This window comes from Mesoplodon bidens (genome assembly GCF_964165515.1).
Source record: "Mesoplodon bidens genome assembly, chromosome: 9".
Classification (NCBI taxonomy): Eukaryota; Metazoa; Chordata; class Mammalia; order Artiodactyla; family Ziphiidae; genus Mesoplodon; species Mesoplodon bidens.
The window spans coordinates 4,323,997-4,343,490 of record NC_138166.1 but is presented as its reverse complement, the minus strand read 5'-3'; the positions used below and the strand labels follow the sequence as shown (position 1 = coordinate 4,343,490).

At 37.7% G+C, this 19,494-nt stretch overlaps 1 protein-coding gene across 5 annotated transcripts in view; it reads right to left on the bottom strand.

Moving 5' to 3' along the window:
• Positions 1–16,676, bottom strand: part of HGF (hepatocyte growth factor) — an 81,013-nt gene extending 64,337 nt beyond the window's left edge. For 3 of the 5 annotated variants that reach the window (XM_081243469.1, XM_081243470.1, XM_081243473.1), the window contains exons 1-2: positions 16,478–16,676; positions 8,351–8,516 (exon numbers count right to left, since the gene is read on the bottom strand). In XM_081243469.1, the coding sequence (XP_081099595.1) occupies positions 8,351–8,516; positions 16,478–16,562 (251 nt within the window). In that variant the 5' untranslated portion in view covers positions 16,563–16,676. Of the gene's footprint in view, positions 1–8,350; positions 8,517–9,488; positions 9,771–16,477 lie in introns of those variants that run through there. The other 2 variants (XM_081243471.1, XM_081243472.1) reach the window with 2 other exon arrangements.
• Between the last annotated feature and the right edge of the window lie 2,818 nt (positions 16,677–19,494).

The window sequence follows — 19,494 nt, the reverse complement described above, 5'->3', positions numbered from 1 at the left end:
AGTTCTATTTTTAGTTTCTTAAGGAACCTCCAGACTGTTCTCCATAGTGGCTGTATCAATTTACATTACCACAAACAGTGCAAGAGGGTTCCCTTTCTCCGCACCCTCTCCAGCATGTATTGTTTGCAGACTTTTTGATGATGGCCATTCTGACCGGTGTGGGGTGATACCTCATTGTAGTTTTGATTTGCATTTCTCTAATGATTAATGATGTTGAGCATCCTCTCATGTGTTTGTTGGCAATCTGTATATCTTCTTTGGGTATATTTGTTTGGATATATTTAGGTCTTCTGCCCATTTTTGGATTCGGTTGTTTGTCTTTTTGATATTGAGCTGCATGAGCTGCTTGTATATTTTGGAGATTAATCCTTTGTCCATTGCTTCATTTGCAAATATTTTCTCCCATTTTGTCTTTTGGTCTTGTTTATGGTTTCCTTTGCTGTGCAAAAGCTTTTAAGTTTCATTAGGTCTGATTTGTTTATTTTTGTTTTTATTTCCCTTTCTCTAGGAGGTGGGTCAAAAAGGATCCTGCTGTGATTTATGTCATAGAGTGTTCTGCCTATGTTTTCCTCTAAGAGTTTTGTAGTGTCTAGCCTTACATTTAGCTCTTTAATCCATTTTGAGTTTATTTTTGTGTATTTTTGGGAGTGTTCCTCTGCTATATTTTGGAAGAGTTTGAGAAGGATAGGTGTTAGCTCTTCTCTAAATGGTAGAATTCGCCTGTGAAGCCATCTGGTCCTGGGCTTTTGTTTGCTGGAAGATTTTTTATTACAGTTTCAATTTCAGTGCTTGTGACTGGTCTGTTTATATTTTCTGTTTCTTCCTGGTTCAGCCTCGGAGGGTTGTGATTTTCTGAGAATTTTTCCATTTCTTCCAGGTTGTCCATTGTATTGGCATACAGTTGCTTGTAGTAATCCCTCATGATCCTTGTATTTCTGCAGTGTCACTTGTTACTTCTCCTTTTTCATTTCTAATTCTATTGGTTTGAGTCTATTCCCTTTTTTTCTTGATGAGTCTGGCTAATGGTTTATCAATAGTGTTTATCTTCTCAAAGAACCAGCTTTTAGTTTTATTGATCTTTGCAATCATTTCCTTCATTGCTTTTTCATTTATTTCTGATCTGATCTTTATGATTTATTTGCTTATGCTAACTTTGGGTTTTTTTTATTCTTCTTTCTCTATTTGCTTTAGGTGTAAGTGCAGGTTGTTTATTTGGGACTTTTCTTCTTCTTTGATGTAGGATTGTATTGCTATAAACTTCCCACTTAGAACTGCTTTTGCTTCATCCCATAGGTTTTGGGTCATAGTGTTTTCATTGTCATTTGTTTCTAGGTTTTTTTAAAATTTCCTCTTTGATTTCTTCAGTGATCTCTTGGTTATTTATTAGTGTATTGTTTAGCCTCCATGTGATTGTATTTTTTACAGTTTTTTTTTCCTGTATTTGATATCTAGTCTCATAGCGGTATGGTCGGAAAAGATACTGAATACGATTTCAATCTTCTTAAATTTACCAAGGCTTGATTTGTGATCCGAGATGTGATCTATCCTGGAGAATGTTCCATGAGCACTTGAGAAGAAAGTGTTTTCTGTTGTTTTTGCATGGAATGTCATAAATATCAATTAAGTCCATCTTATTTAGTGTATCATTTAAAGCTTGTGTTTCCTTATTTCTTTTCATTATGAATGATCTGTCCATTCGTGAAAGTGGGGTGTTAAAGTCCCCTCCTATGATTGTGTTACTGTCGATTTCCCCTTTTATGGCTGTTAGCATTTGCCTTATATATTGTCGTGCTCCTATGTTGGGTGCATAAATGTTTACAATTGTTATATCTTCATCTTAGAGTGAGCCCTTGATCATGATGTAGTGTCCTACTTTGTGTCTTGTAATAGTCTTTATTTTAAAGTCTTTTTGTCTGATATGAGAATTGCTACTCCAGCTTTCTTTTGATTTCCATTTGCATGGAATATCTTTTTCCATTCCCTTACTTTCAGTCTGTATGTGTCCCTAGATCTGAAGTAGGTCTCTTGTAGACAGCATATATATGGGTCTTGTTTTTGTATCCATTCGGCCAGTCTATGTCTTTTGGTTGGAGCATTTAATCCATTTATATTTAAGGTAATTATCGATATGTATGTTCCTATTACCATTTTCTTCATTGTTTTGGGTTTGTTATTGTAGGTCTTCTCCTTCTCTTGTGTTTCCTGCCTACAGAAGTTCCTTTAGCATGTGTTCTAAAGCTGGTTTGGTGGTGCTGAATTCTCTTAGCTTTTGCTTTTCTGTAAAGGTTTTAATTTCTCCATCAAATATGAATGAGATCCTTGCTGCGTAGAGTAATATTGGTTGTAGGTTTTTCCCTTTCATCACTTCAAATATGTCCTGCCACTCCCTTCTGGCTTGCAGAGTTTCTGCTGAAAGATCAGCTGTTAACCTTATGGGGATGCCCTTGTATGTTATTTGTTATTTTTCCCTTGCTGCTTTTAATATTTTTTCTTTGTATTTAATTTTTGATAGTTTGATTAATATGTGTCTTGGCATGTTTCTCCTTGGATTTATCCTGTATGGGTCTCTGCCCTTCCTGGACTTGATTGACTATTTCCTTTCCCATATTAGGGAAGTTTTCAGCTATAATCTCTTCAAATATTTTCTCAGACCCTTTCTTTTTTCTCTTCTTTTTCTGGTACCCCTATAATTCGAATGTTGGTGTATTTAATGTTGTCCCAGAGGTCTCTGAGACTGTCCTCAATTCTTTTCTTTCTTCTTTCTTTATTCTGCTCTGTGGTAGTTATTTCCACTCTTTCATCTTTCAGGTCACTTATCTGTTCTTCTGCCTCAGTTATTCTGCTATTGATTCCTTCTAGAGAACTTTTAGTTTCATTTATCGTGCTGTTCATCATTGTTTGTTTGCTCTTTACTTTTTCTAGGTCCTTGTTAAATGTTTATTTGTTCCAAGAAACAAGAAATTCTATTTCCAAGATTTTGGATCATCTTTACTATCATTACTCTGAATTCTTTTTCAGGTAGACTGCCTATTTCCTCTTCATTTGTTTGGTCTGGTGGGTTTTTACCTTGTGCCTTCATCTGCTGTGTATTTCTCTGTCTCCTCATTTTGCTTAACTTACTGTGTTTGGGGTTTCCTTTTCACAAGCCTCAGGTTCGTAGTTCCAATTGTTTTTGGTATCTTCCCTCAGTGGGTAAGGTTGGTTCAGTGGGTTGTGTAGACTTCCTGGTGGAGGGGACTGGTGCCTGTGTTCTGATAGATGAGGCTGGATCTTGTCTTTCTGGTGGGCGGGACCACATCCGGTAGTGTGTTTTAGGGTGTCTGTGAACTTATTATGATTTTAGGCAGTCTCTCTGATAATGGTTGGGGTGGTGTTCCTGTCTTGCTATTCGTTTGGCATGGGGTGTCCAGCACTGTAGCTTGCTGGTCGTTCAGTGGAGCTGGGTCTTAACATTGAGACAGAGATGTCTGGGAGAGCTCTCACCAAATGATATTAAGAGTGGCCGGGAGGTCTCTGATGTACCAATGTCCTGAACTTGGCTCTCCCACCTCAAAGACTCAGCCCTGACACCCGGCTGGAGCACCAAGACCCTGTCAGCCACATGGCTCAGAAGAAAAGGGAGAAAAAAAAGAAGAAAGAAAGAAAGAAAATAAATAAAATAAGTAAAGTTATTAAAATAAAAAGTAATTAAAAAAAAAGAAGAGAGCAACCAAACCAATAAACAAATCCACCAATGATAACAAGCACTAAAAACTATACTAAAAAAAATGGACAGACAGAACCCTAGGACAAATGGTAAAAGCAAACCTATACAGACAAAATCACACAAAGAAGCACACACATACACACTCACAGAAAGAGGAAAAGGAAAAGAATATATATATATATATATATATATATATATATATATATATATAAAGGAAGAGAGCAACCAAATCAATAAACAAATCTACTAGTGATAATAAGCTCTAAATATTAAACTAAGATAAACATAAAACTAGAAACAAATTAGATGCAGAAGGCAAACCCCAAGTCTACAGTTGCTCCCAAAGTCCACCGCCTCAGTTTTGGGGTGATTCGTTGTCTATTCATGTATTCCACAGATGCAGGTACATCAAGTTGACTGTGGAGATTTAATCCTCTGATCCTGAGGCTGCACAGAGAAATTTCCCTTTCTCTTCTTTGTTCGCACAGCTCCTGGGGTTCAGCTTTGGATTTCGCCCTGCCGCTGCATGTAGGACACCCTCTGGCGTCTGTTCTTTGCCCAGAGAGGAGGGGGTTAAAGGAGCAGCTGATTAGGGGGCTCTGGCTCACTCAGGCTTGGGGGAGGGAGGGGTATGGAATTAGGGGAGAGTCTGTGGTGGCAGAGGCCAGTGTGAAGTTGCAACAGCCTGAGTTGTCCCTGGATCTTGGGACCCTGGCAGTGACGGGCTGTACAGGTTCCCAGGAGCGGAGATGTGGATAGTGACCTGTGCTTGCACACAGGCTTCTTGGTGGCTGCAGCAGAAGCCTTAGCATTTCATGCCCATCTCTGGTGTCCATGCTGATAGCCATGGCTCGTGCCCATCTCTGGAGCTCATTTAGGTGGTGCTCTGAATCCCCTCTCCTTGCACACCCTGAAACAATGGTCTCTTGCCTCTTAGGCAGGTCCAGACCTTTCCCCGGACTCCCTCCTGGCTAGCTGTGGCACACTAGCCCCCTTAAGGCTGTGTTCCCGCAGCCAACTCCAGTCCTCTCCCTGTGATCTGACCTCCGAAGCCCGAGCCTCGGCTCCCAGCCCCCACCCATCCTGGCGGGTTAGTAGACAAGCCTCTCGGGCTGGTGAGTGCTGGTCGGCTCTGATCCTCTGCACGGGAATCTCTCATCTCTGCCCTCCACACCCCTGTTGCTGTGCTCTCCTCCGTGGCTCGGAAGCCTCCCCCCCCACCCCCCATCTCCACCAGTGGAGGGTCTTCCTAGTGTGTGGGAACTTTTCCTACTTCACTGCTCCCTCCCCAAGGTGCAGATCCTGTCCCTATTCTTTTGTCTCTGGTTTTTCTTTTTTCTTTTGCCCTACCCAGGTACATGGGGAGTGTCCTGCCTTTTGAGAAGTCTGAGGTCTTCTGCCAGCATTCAGTAGGTGTTCTGTAGGAGTTGTTCCACATGTAGATGTATTTTTGATGTACTTTTGGGGAGGAAGTTGATCTCCACATCTTACTCCTCCGCCATCTTGAAGGTCCTCCTCCAGATCATATATTTTTGAAAGCACATAATTTTCTTACAATTTTATGTAGTTCAAATTAGTCATTTATTTCTTAACATTGTAACAACTTTTAAGTAATTTTAAATAAGGGGAAATAACTTTTATAAAACAAATATTAAAAAGATGTTATAAAATTAAAATATTTTAACTATTTTATATTTTTACATAGTGCATTTTATTCCATATCTAAATAACTTCAAAAATTATATGTATAAACTTTGTGCTTTGATTTACATGTAGACATTTTGAAATGTCCACCTACAAGAACATTTTACAGCTGAAATAGTATTAAAGAACAAACATAAAAGTCTGTTTTTGCAACTGTGGCAGAATAACTTGATAAGAGAAAAACTGGCTAATAATATATTTGAATTTTGATCTGGTAGATAGTAAACTTATGCAATGCATGTAAAATTTCCTATTTGCTTATTGTAGGGTGTTGGGGGGAGAGAGTTAAATAACCTTGAAAGCATGGTAATTAGATAAAGAATACATATGAAGATAACAACTAAACGAACATCTAAAAAGAAATTTTAAAAATACAGACTCAAATACCTACCACTTAACATTAAAATAAAAATGTACCACACATATATAAACTACTACTTTTTTTTTTCAGTAATATGGCTTTGACATGAGATTGCCTTGCAAGTGACTCATGAGCCCCATCAGCAACATGTGATATTTGCTTCTGTGAATACAAACGTGATTCCATCTGGAAAGTGGGTGACAGGGTTTCCAGTTTGCTGATTTCATTCACCCTTTTCTCTCATTCCATTACAATTCCATATACTCTCAGAAAACTGTATTTGCTTGTATCATTTTACACCTCCATATGGACTGGATCCAAGCTGACAAATTCCATGAGTTGCATATCTTCTTTTAAGTTTGACTTTAGGAGTCTTTCTCTTAGCCTTATTTTAACTATCATCTTCCTTTCAATAATTTATTTTGTTGAGTTGTTTATGGCAGAAGGGCAATTCCAGTACCAGTTACTCAGTCATGGTTAGAAATTTTCATCTCTTGAGTCAGTTCATCTACAGTAATTTTTTGAAATGCTTAGAATCAGACATTCTGGTCATCTTTCTCATCCAGCAAAAAACTTCAGTCTCTATAAAGTCAATATTGTTGATACCTTCTCAAGAGGAAACAAAATTTGAGACCTCCACCTCATGCCCACTGAATCACAGATGCTTTCACACAGCATTGTTGGTATTTTCCAAACATTGTAGTGTGTTTGCCATTGTTTTTCAATGATTCTAGTTCATGGAACAAGTCCTCAAAAAGATCTTTAATTAATTAAGAACCTACTTTCAGAATATCACAAGTATGTCCATTCAATTCTGAATAACTAATGTATTTAGTGATTCCAAATAAGTATATATATATATATTTAGGACACACAAGTGTGAAGGTTGACACCATTTCTGAGCAGAGAACTTTAGCTGTACATTGGTATTACTACATGTGGTTTTCTGCACAGGTTGCCATAAATTTGGAGACTAAATATAACTCAACCAGAACATGGTTGAAAAGCATGAAACCTTGTATACATGGGATATGTAAAGTTTTATTAATCTGGTCACATGTGTTTTCCAATGCAGCAAAATCATTTTAGTGTCTCCTAAACAAAACAAAAGGAAAGCTGTTTTGTTTTGGTTTTTTTCTAAGCATAAAGCTGACTAATGTGAAAATCGAGGCTTAGCAATACTTTCCTTACTTGTGGATCCAGGAGAGTGTATTTTCAGATTCAAAGTTAAAAATCAATGAGATGTGGTTCTCCCATTCCCTTGGCCCTGCACTTCTAACCCTGAAAGGGGAAAATACAATAAATCCAACCTCCTCAATTGCCAGAAGAACACCTCCATAAATCTACACAGCTGAGATGTTGATTGAGAGTAGTTTTCTCTAATTTATTTTTTTTAAATCTCAAGGCTTTTCTAGGAAAGTCAGGGAAAGAAGGAATTATCATAGGAATTACTTGCAAAGTTAATTCCCCACTCCCAGTGCCAGGAAATATCTCCCTGAAAGTGGCAGTTTGGCTATAAAAATACTTCCAGAGGAGTTCTACATGAATAGAACAGAGATAGTCTTTCCTCCTGCTAAATCTATTGAAGACCTCCTCTAACCATGTCCTTTCTCCTCAGGCCCATAACACTTATTTCTCTGAGAAAGGCAAGACGAAGTTAAGACCTCTTGCCATGACATTACTAAAATCTGTGTTCACATTATGTGTTAACTAGCCAAATGTAATAGAGTAGAATTCAAAAGTGACACTATAGCATGTGCACTCCTGTTAAAGTGGGATGAAATAGGCAATAAAAATGTGGAAAGTAAGTGTGGGGAGGGAATATTTATGAAGAACTAGGAAATGCATTTTCTTCTGACAATTTGGAAAACTATTCAGATGAAATTGTCACCTTCATGGCCCAAAACTTCAAGTTTTATCCTCTGGCATACCGGCAAAGTTGTTAGGAATTTTTCCCTGGGAGGTCACAGAGAAACTTTCAAAAGATAAGAAAACTCTCCATTTGAGTCCTTTCATGCCTCTTTGAATTGCCCCATCACTTTTCACCTAAAACTTCATCATCACTACCCGCTAACTTCTTTTAAACAGCCTCTGCTGCTGACACCAATCCCCCTAGCTTTTTAAATCTAATTATCTCAATGTTTTTTATTTACATCCCTAAAGACAATGATACAAGTTGCAGTAAGTTTTGGTTGTTGGCCAACTTCTATTCTGAAAATTCCTCCACTCCTCTTGTAAGAAAAAAAAAAAGTTTACTCTGAATAGAATATTGTAAAATATTAGAGAGATAAAAAGTTAATCGAATTGAATTTTAGTTCCTAAAGTTCAATTGTTCATAAGATGAGAAAATATAAATTCCATAACTAAAGCCACTGTGGATTCTAAAAGATCTCAGTTTATGTGTTCTCCCCTACTCATATTTCCATCAAATGAGAGCTAAGTCTTCTGTTGCAATGAGTTAAAACTAAAATCAAGCTTACAATTTTAAGAGTACATTGCATTGAATACAAAAAAGATGATGATAATGAGTCCATGCTATATTTGGAAAATTATTCTAAGAACGAAATGAAGCAACTTACTTGCAAGTGAATGGAAGTCCTTTATTCCTAATACATCTATTGGCACATTGGTCTGCAGTGTTCATTTTTTTTGTTTTTATCTTCAGTAATGGGTCTTCTTTAATTAAAGTAGTCTTTGCTGACTTTTTGAATTCATGAAGTGTGTTTCTTCTTTTCTTCTGTCCTTCTATTAATAATAATAATTTTTTAAAAACATAGGGGAAAAGCTTTTAAGGCTCATATAGAAAAAAATATCCCTAAGAATCATCTACAAGGTAATGATTTTATCTGACAACATACCAGACCTCCAGGGGTTGGGGGATGGAGTAATGTGGGTAATGATACTCTCAGATACTTAAGAGCAAGAGAGGAATAGTTAATCAGTGAAGAAAAAATAACTTCACATGCAGAGTCATTCATCTACATTCTTTCAAATGAAGGATGCTTTTAAAAATTAGGACAGAGTTCACTCTTAAGAAATAAATAACATGGTATTCTCCAAACAGTATGAAAGGAAGTGCCAGGACATATCATGTCATGCTCTATAATTAAATCTGTCATTTCCTTCTACAATTGGTCCTTATGTAAGTTATAGTATTAATTAGATAAGCCAATTCAATGACAGGTGAGAACCTTCTCACTAAAAATGGTGCACTGGGTAAATTCTTCTGACTTGGTCTTTAAAATATTTCATATTATTTATATTTTAGCCCTTTCATTTCCTACATAAGTGTTTTCTGTGCTTTTGGGCACTATTTCTCAGTATCACTGAAGTGTTTGTTTTGAAATCAAGCCAAATGTTGTAAATCAAACGTATGTAAAACTTCATCCTTTAATGTAGCAATATCATTTTTCTTCATCAAAGTATTTTACCAGGCCCCTAGATAGCATGAAGCCTCCTATTAAAAAGCTGAAGAGCAAAGCTAAAACATCCCAAGAGACTTAATCTTATGGATAACTTTAGAATATGAAGAACTTGCTTCTTCATTCTTAATTTGCCCAAAGTTACCTGGTTTCTAATGATAATCACCTCTTCACAATGAGGATCAAATTGTCTAAGAGATTGCAGCTGTTGTAGAACAAGGATAGACATAACTGTGCCCCTCCCCTGCCTGTCAATTCATTTGAATACCCTTATAACAAAGGCAGTAATACGTACATTTTTAAGATACGAAACCAAGACACAGGGGAAAATTGACGACTTAGAAGATCTGATTGAAAGTCCAGCTGCCTGGCTTCAGAACCCCCACTCTTAAACACGTATGATGCCATCTCTCTCTAAGACTTGCTAAGAAAGCATGTGGAAATAACGGCTTGTAAACAGTTTCTGAAGATTTGGTTAAAGCTGTCAGTAGAGAAGTAACTTGGATGGCAGAACAGGAAATCACTTCTTGTCTTTAAACGTGGTGAAATGTGCCAAGAAAAGAGGGTGAAAATTTTTCTGTAGAAAATTTGGAAATATGGCTTAACAGAGGTACCAAGAATAGCATCATATTCTTAAGTCTGCCAGCAACCACTGGCTCCAGTTGTTTTATTAAACATGCAGATGCTACCCATTAATATCTATCCTAACCTGAAGTCCACAGTAAATAAGAGAAAACATGAATTCCTCTAAATCTCTGGTTCCCTATAAAACTCCAGAACACAGTCCCCAAAAGACTGGTACTAATTTCTGTAATAATGCTTTCATTTTCTTCTCTTTTCTTTTCTTCAACTTTTCTTTGCCCTATAAGATGGAATGGCTATGGTAGAACAGATATAATTTAAAAGACATTTTAACATAGAAATTCAGTCAACCAAATAATCCATCAACATGTTATTTATTGAGTGTGGACCAGATGCCTTGCATAACATTAGCAGACTGATGATAATTCTGGCATTCTTACTGACTTGCCAAGTGACTTTGTTTAATTACCTTAAATGCTAATATCCCATTACTCAATTTACAAAATGAAAGTTATATTACATTTGAACTACAAGGAGCTATTTAAACTATAATCATTTGGAAATCAATTTGAGTTAAAAATGTTATGAATATGCAAAGTTTTAGTTTTGTTTTTGAAATTTCATCCTTTAATTTCTGGCATAAGAGAAGAAACAGTTATTCTCCCAAGCAAAGAAGTGGTATTATTCTTTTCAAATTTTGGCTTCTGGGCTTCCCTGGTGGCGCAGTGGTTGAGAGTCCGCCTGCCGATGCAGAGGACGCGGGTTCGTGCCCCGGTCCGGGAGGATCCCACATGCCGTGGAGCGGCTGGGCCCGTGAGCCATGGCTGCTGAGCCTGCGCGTCCGGAGCCTGTGCTCCGCAACGGGAGAGGCCACAACAGTGAGAGGCCCACATACAGCAAAAAAAAAAAAAAAAAGAAAGAAATTTTGGTTTCTGCCACAGGACCATGTTAATGGGAGATAAGTTTCTCCACTAATAGTTTCCGCTTCTTTTGACATTAGTGCACCATTTCTTAGGTGCTGTGAAATGTTTCACAGCATAAAAATCGTCTGAATTCCTGTATAAATTGGAATACTTCTCAGAAACAAATAGTGGTTAATGGACACAGAAAATCTATTCAAAAAACTATCTGCCAAAGTGGAAAAACTGTGGTATATATATATATGTATATATATATATGTGTATATATATGTATGTATATATGTATATATGTGTGTATATATATACATATATATGTGTATATATACACATATATATATAAAATAAATTCAATTAACTAAAGGTATAGAATTGGCCTAATGTATTATGTATTTATTACCTATGTTTAAGTGTGAGAGAAGAACATAAAACTAAATTTTAAAAGTCTAAGACAAGCATTGAGTTCAGACATGTATTTTACCAATTACCAAATAAAATAGAATACCTGGTCAATGCTCTGGTTTCTTTTCTCAGAACCATACAACGTGAAGGAAGCCACTGAGGATGACTAGAGAAAAGTTTTTCTGTGGGATCGTTGATTATATTTAATTCTGCAGATCCTCAGCTGTCCTATTGAAATGTGTTAATGCCTGGCTGTACCTCATAAAAATAGTCTACTCTTGCTTGCTGATAAACTTTCAATCACTACCTTTCATCTAAAGATCAAAAAGTATCCTGAAAAGCAAATAAATCTATGATTTCCCTTTACTAGATAATAAATAGGAGAGAAAAGCTTGTCTGGGGCTACAAATCTAACCAGGGGCAATCAGAACCAGATACTAAGATTCCCTTCTCACTCTTTATTTCTCATGACTTAGAAGCTTTCCCTTATAATTCAGTCATACCATTAGGTCAGTAACTATTCAAAAATGCGAAGTTCAAGCTAGTTGTACGTCATGTAATCCACACATCAATAAAATTAATTCCTTCTTCAATAAAAGAAAAATTCAAAACAGAAGTCATTCAAAAACAGCATCTGAAAATAAAATTCCTTTGCTGAAAATACTTTTCACTTTCTCTTCCACATGTATTAACAACTGATGCTTGTTTTAACAACAGTTAAAAGACAAGCTTAATTTGGGAAGAAACTCAAAAATATCTTTGGATCAGATTTTTCCCTGCTATTTTTTGTGCATGACTGCTAGTTGAAGTTTATAAACAAAACATTGAAATGAAATCAAAGGGTAAGAGATCACTGCAACTTTGTCACGCTTTCTTATATTTTAAATTGCAACTCCTTTTCCCTCTTCCCTCAGTATGGGAAAACATTCTGTAGCTATGTTTCCTGAAGAAACCAAAGTCCCTATTTTAAAACTGAAATCATTAGGCTCTTAGTGAAAAGCTACAAACAGAAAGTAGGGTCAAATGTATCAAGGTGCTTGAAGAAAGACACATTTCTCCCTCTGGTCCCTGGGCCTCACACTCATTTCTCTCAGTACCTCATATATTTTCTTCTCTGTATGGACTAACCATTGACTTCAAAGAAAAATCCTGCGAAGGAAAGGATTTGCAGGGTGTGGAAAGAAGCAGGAATCTGGCTCCACAGATTCTGAGAAATCTATCCACATGATTAGTGATTAACAGCTTGAAGTGGCAAGATGTTAAGATGAAAGTACACAAATAATTAATGGAAGGGAGTGGTGGTGACTGGAGATTTACTTCCCAAAGGCAAAAATCATAAATACAAGTCCAAATCTTCATTTCTATTATCTAGGACTTGGGTGTCACAAGTGGACAATTTTCATCCCTTCTTTAGAGAAGGGAACAATATCATAAATAAAGATGTCAAGAAGGGATCAAGTCAGATTTAAATCAAATGTTGGTATTTGAGAAGCAGCATAAGTATCTCTTCCAAAAAGATTTACAAATGAAATGATGTTTGTGTGAGAACGGGGACCTCCCTAGATATTTCTCTCCTTCTACTTCCGTGCCACTTCCTCATTTATCCTCCTCCTGGTCTCTTCCTTCACTGTCTGTTTCTGCCTGCAGCTCTCCTCCACACACCAACTAAACCAACCACACTTCAGTCAGGTATCTTGTCAACTCAAAAACTTCCAGCTGTGACCCATAATGTTTAAAATAGTGTAATTTGGCATGATATTCAAGCATACATGCTAGTCTATCTTACTTTTCCAAACCCAGGCCATACTCCTCCTCCTCAGGTACTCAGTACACCAGCCCTACATGATTGCCTGTCCTTATACTTTCTCACTTCAGTACCTTCGGCCACTTTGTGTTCCCCTGACTTAAGTACTGACCATACTATTACCTGTATTTTCACACTCAACTTGAGTATTGCATACTTCCTAAACCTGGTTTGATCTTCTGAGCTAGAAATGAACTCTCAACCATAACATAATAATACTTCTAGCACAGAATTGTTCTTATATTACTTAGCAAAATTGATTTTTTAAAGCAAGTTTCAGTTGATTTCACTGCTGCTGTATTCAATATAAATAAAAGGGAAAAATGCACATTGCATATTTCATTCACATAGATTTGGGTAGGAATCTCAGCTCTATCCAATATGTAAGATAATAAGAAAAAAAATTAAGTTCTTTAACTTCAGCTTCCTCATGTAAGATGAGTCAATCCAATAATGCCAATCTTATTAGAATTAAATAAGCTTTGTTTTAGAACTTGGTCCATAACAGTCGCTCAACAAATGTAGGTTTCTTCATCAAAATATCTATAAACAATAAATGCTGGAGAGGGTGTGGTGAAAAGGGAACCCTTCTGCACTGTTGGTGGGAATGTAAGTTGATGCAGCTACTATGGAGAACAGTATGCAGGTTCCTCAAAAAACTAAAAATAGAGCTATCATATGACCCAGCAATCCCACTACTGGGCATATACCCTGAGAAAACCATAATTCAAAAAGAGTCATGTATCACAATGTTCATTGCAGCTCTATTTATCATAGCCAGGACATGGAAGCAACCTAAGTGTCCATTGACAGATGAATGGATAAAGAAGATGTGGCACATATATACAATGGAATATTACTCAGCCATAAAAAGAAACGAAATTGAGTTATTTGTAGTGAGGTAGATGGACCTAGCGTCTGCCGTACAGTGTGAAGTAAGTCAGAAAGAGAAAAACAAATACCATATGCTAACACATATATATGGAATCTAAAAAAAAAAAAAAAATCGCCCTGAAGAACCTAGGGGCAGGACAGGAATAAAGACACAGACGTAGATAATGGACTTGAGGACACGGGGAGGGGGAAGGGTAAGCTGGGATAAAGTGAGAGAGTGGCATGGACATATACACACTATGAAATGTAAAGTAGATAGCTAGTGGGAAGCAGCCACATAGCACAGGGAGATCAGCTCGGTGCTTTGTGACCACCTAGAAGTGTGGGATAGGGAGGGTGGGAGGGAGACGCAAGAGGGAGGAGATATGGAGATATATGTATATGTATAGCTGATTCACTTTGTTATAAAGCAGAAACTAATACACCATTTTAAAGCAATTATACGCCACTAAAATGTTTTTAAAAAATGAAGGTATTGGGGTGGAGAGTCAGTAAAAGAAACAAAACAAAACAAAACAAAAAACAAATGTAGGTTTCTTTCTCACTTGTTCATCTGTACATCTCCCACAGGCTCCTTGATAGTAGGTGCTCATTTAACGTTTTGTTGTTGTTGTTAGAGGGGATTGGATATTTGTATCCAGTGTAGGTGGGAGTGGATAGAGGATAATCCTATGTAAACCAATTCCTATAAAGATGGCTTGGGTCTATTATATTGAACATTTCTTTACTTTTTTTGAAACTTTTCTAAAAATATCTCCATAATATATTCTGCTCATAACTGGTTGTCACCTCATTATAGTATCCACTTCTTTTTAAATATTGTCTTATTTCACAATAGGTAAAAAAGAAGACTCATAAGCTAAATCAAAAAGTATAACCGAAGCAAGTAACAACAAAATTCTAAATGTTCAGTGTTAGATGATATAAAAAAGAACAGACTTTCTTTGTATGTTCTAAGAGGACTATCCATGTTTTCCACTTTGAAGAATGTAATTTTTTAAAAAACTATCAAAATAATGTTGCCATCCAGACAAAGGCAGACCCTCTTTTGTTAACAATTTTAGCATTATCCACTTTAGGAATTATTCTATTACTTGTAATTCCCAACTGGCCTCTCCTTGCCTGCAGCATACTCTTGGGCTGCATTCCCCCTATCCTCAGGAAACTCAGTCATTTCAACATTAGCCAAAATGAAATATAATTACAAATGTATATCTCCTGCCAAAACTTCGCAATGCATGCCAAAAACAAATAGACATTGTCTATGGTTGATCTACTGTTTGGGTTTTCCACACTGTGTTCCCCATGCATAAGCACAGATGATTCCAGGTAACCATATTCTACTTCAGCCCATCAACATTTTGATCTTTGAAAATGAAACTCCTCAAAATATTAGCTGTCATTTCAATTTATACTCAAAATCCCACAAACCAGCAATGTCATATAAAAATCAATTTTAACATGACCCATCTCAAAGGTGATAACCTGCTAGATTGAACTTTTTTTTTTTTTTCACCTCTTCAGAAATCTAACATAAATGTTCTCGAACTGACACTTCCCACACAGTGTTGTTTTCCAAAAGGGACATATCACAAAATCGAAGAAAGCCAGGTGGGACTGATTTTCCTTGTCATTTTACAAATTCTTGGTGTTTTCAACCTTTGTATTTATTACATTGGAAACTAGATTAGAGGTCTGATAAATGTCATATTTAACTTATCTCAAAAGATATAACTGAGATATATCTCAGTACTCTGTCTTATATTATTAAAAAAAAAAAAACTATGTCTACTGTCTGGGCATTTATTCCATTCTTTTATTCCCCTGTGCCCACCCATGATGCTCACTACCTTCTCCCGTTGGCATCCCAGCCACGACAATGATAATACAACCAAATACAGATGTTTCCTCTTGCCCTGATAACAACAGAAAACTTCCCAAAGCAGCAAATGAAACTTCTAAACTTCCAGGCAATATGAACTCCCAAGCAACTCCTTCCCAACCTGTAAATTCTGGGGAGAAAATGGGAGACTGAAAGGAGCATTTCTACAGCTATAATCAGAGTCAGACAATTTTTGCCTCCTTGGCCCTGCAGTTTCAAAAGGGCAGGCATCCATACCCAGAAAGAATGAGACCTTAGCAGAGAGGCTTTCTCTTTCATTTTTATAACATGCATATACTCAGACTTTAATCTGCCTTCTCCAAATGAAAACCTGTATTAAGTCATAATTTGGCCCTGAATGTTGACTGAGTGATGTGGGGTAGTAGATTGTCATGGAAAATTCTCCTCTGGGGAAAAAAAAAAAAACATGTCCCTGCAGTACTGGCCATCACTTCCCCCCCCTCTCTTCAGCTTTAAATTTATCCAAATCAGCAAAGTTCAGCCAGTGTTAGCATCTCCCTCCCATCCCACCATCCCTGACTGTCAGGCCAAGTGAGAGGGGGCTGGATCAATGGGGAGGGGGATGGAAACAACAGAGGGGATGCTAAGTATCGTTTTAAATGCTTTTCAAACAGAAAGAGAATGTCAAAAGAAAGCTGAATGAGAGATTTTTTAAAAAAACCCATACCACATACAGAGTTAAGAAAGGATGCTGGGAATCGGGTAAAGAGAGCGTTAGGAAAAGGAAATGTTAGCAAGAGAGGGTTAAAGAAGAAGAAGAAGGAAGAAAAGAGAAAACTAACCTGCATAGGGGATGGCAATGGGAAACAGGAGAAGGTGGAGGACGTGCTGCAGCAGCAGGACTGGCAGAAGCTTGGTCACCCACATGGTGCTGCTGGATGTGCTGGCGGATCCCGCTGGCGATGCCTGCGTGAAAGAATCCTGTTGCGACTCAGTGCCTAGAAGAGCCCGTCGGCTCTGAGCTGCTTTTTATTGCGATGAGCTAAGTTTGTTGTGTGATTAACTGGAAAGATCTAGGTCTGAACTCCCTCTTACGGTAAGAAACTGTTTAACAACAGCCCTTTACTCTCTTCCACCCCCCTCCCTTCCTCACCACCCCCCACCCCCCAACAGCACCAAACAGATCCCAGCTCCCCACGACCCCACCCCCACTCTGCTGAGGAAAGAAACTTACAAAGAGAAGGTCACCTGGCCTGGGGCCAGCTTCCATTTGGAAGTTGGAGCTCCAGATCCCAGTGGCTCCTATCCGAGCAGGGAAGGGAGCAGCAAGGCTCAGCCCAGTAGCTAAATCAAGTCACAGGCAGAGGACCAATTCGCTAAATTTAAACAGGAAAATACACGTGTTCACATCTCTGTTTGGGAAAAGAGGAAGGGGAAGCAGCAGAAGAAGAAAGCAAAGCACTGCCTTTCTGTCAAATGTGCGTCAGCTCCTAACCTCTCTCGTTTCACTACTAGAGCAACCCAGGGATTCCAAACACGGACACAGGCTCCCCAGGTGGTCCGAGCCCGGGAAGGAGGTGGGGAGGCAGGCTGGCAGGCAGAGCGCAGACAGGTCCAGCCCAGGTAGCAAGAGGTCCGGTGAGAAAAGGGTATGTTATTGTGGGGTAAAAATAAATAAACAAGCAAAACAAAAGCACCCACAGTGTCAGGCAGGAAAATTGCCCCTGCCCAATGGGCTCAAAGCAGGTAGCTTTTTTCAGAAGCTGAGCTAAGCTCCCCAGTCACCACAAAGGTACCAAAAACACATAGAAGAAACGTGTCTGATTTGGGGTCTGTGATAAAATCTGGTCATGCACTCTTCTTAAAATGTCTAAGACATTGGGATTACCCACTGCCTCTCCCTGACAGAGAAATGTGGCACGGATTACATGTCCATGTGCACACACACACACATACACACTCACTCACACATGTGGGTAACTTCTAAGACTAACTTTCACTGGAAATCTCTCAAGGGGGTTGAATTCATAAATAATTCATACCCCTCTCTTCTCCAGCTCCATCCCGCCTGTATGCGCTCAGCAGCCTCCCTAAATCTAAGTGGAGAGAAGACGAGCTTGCATTGGGGTGGCGGTGGAGATAAGGGACAGACACTTGTTATCTAGAGATTTGCCTTTGCACCTTGAGGTGATGCTTAGATTACTTTAGGTAAGAGCTTGCTTTGTTTTTAATGGATTTGGAGGGATAGTTGTCCCTGCGTATCTCTGAAATGGGTACAGGTAGGAGCAGTGTCTCTGTCCACAGAAGAAAGGAAAGTGGGCATATTGTGGAATGTCTCTGGAGCAGTGTGCAGCTGTACAGAGATGGTAGTGGGCGAAATTAAAACCACCCACAGACAGCCTTCCCTGCACAGTTCTCACTCCTCATCCTCCAGTTCAGTCCACCCCCACCTCCAGAAAGAACCTAAGGTTGGGGGAGAGCTAGAGAAGCTAGTGATTAAGAACTAGTTTGGAGGAATCCACTTCATCCTACCTTTTCCTGTTGTTAATCCTTCTCTTGGATCATTTTCTCAGTGTATTGCGTGACCATGGTTCTGAATTGCCACATGGTATCTCCTGTGCTTTACTAGGGATTCAGATGCCTTTTAAAGAAGCTAGATTTTTCTGTAAGTAAATTTTTAGAGGTAAAGAATGAAGATCAGTCTTTCTATTTGTTTTCTCTTTCTCAGAAAACAGAATCAGGGCCATAAGCATAATGGCAATTATCATTATAGCTTGGGGCAAAATCTATCCTGGATAAGAGATTCAGGTCACTGAAAAGAAATTGAATAAATTTATTTAACAGGTCGCACATTTTCACAATTTTTTAGTGGCACATTAAATATAATAAATGCTTAACCTTATTTAGAGTTATTTATATTTCTATTCTGACAGGTTATTTGGTTTATGTATATTGAAATGACAGCTAATGTGCATTGAGTTTTTAGTGTATGCTAAGCATTGTACCAAGTACTCTTAAAAAGATTCTTATTTAATCCTTACAATAAACCTACATTAAAAAGAATTATTATAATTCCCATTTTATAGTTGAGAAAACTTAAGTAAATTATTTTTATTCTTAAATAACTTGTTCAAGAACCCAAAGGAATAAAGATTCAGGTGGGAGAGTTGAACATTGTTGGTCACAACCCATAGGATGGGGTTAACTTCTGTAAACCTCATAAGAAGTACCACATGTGTTTTGTACAAGATTATAATCACTAAAATTAGCCTAAGACCAAACATAGGAGATGCTTAATAATAATTTACAAAACAAACCAAAATATAAACAATTTAAAATTTCCCAAAACTATGATAAAATACACAAATAAAATAATGAATTGTGCTGTTACTTTACTTTGTCTTGATAATACAGTCTCTTTTTCTTTCTAAATTATAATAATGATGTTTTCCCCATGCCCTGCTCTTACCTTTATACTCCTTAGGTGTTAAACTGTGTAAATCCCCAAAACTGTTTCTGAATAATTTTTGATGAAACAGAAAATATAAGGAGAGTACTTTAAATGCTACAATTTGTGTAATTACTTAAATACAGGATGGATACTCATTGCCCATATAATATCATTTTAAATCTTTCATAAGTTTAAGATTTCTAGTATTCCATGTAAACTGGATTGATTGAATGGAAAAATGTATGCCACTGTAGTTTTTTTTTTAAGCCTGCACTTGGTTCCCCCCCAAAAAGAAAAAAAAAAAAAAAAAAAGGTCCTTGTCGTCAAAAGCCTCCTGTTTCTCAAGCACCAGTGATGTTTGCATCTATTTACATCAGAGTGAAACTGATAGGACTTTGTGCTCTGCAG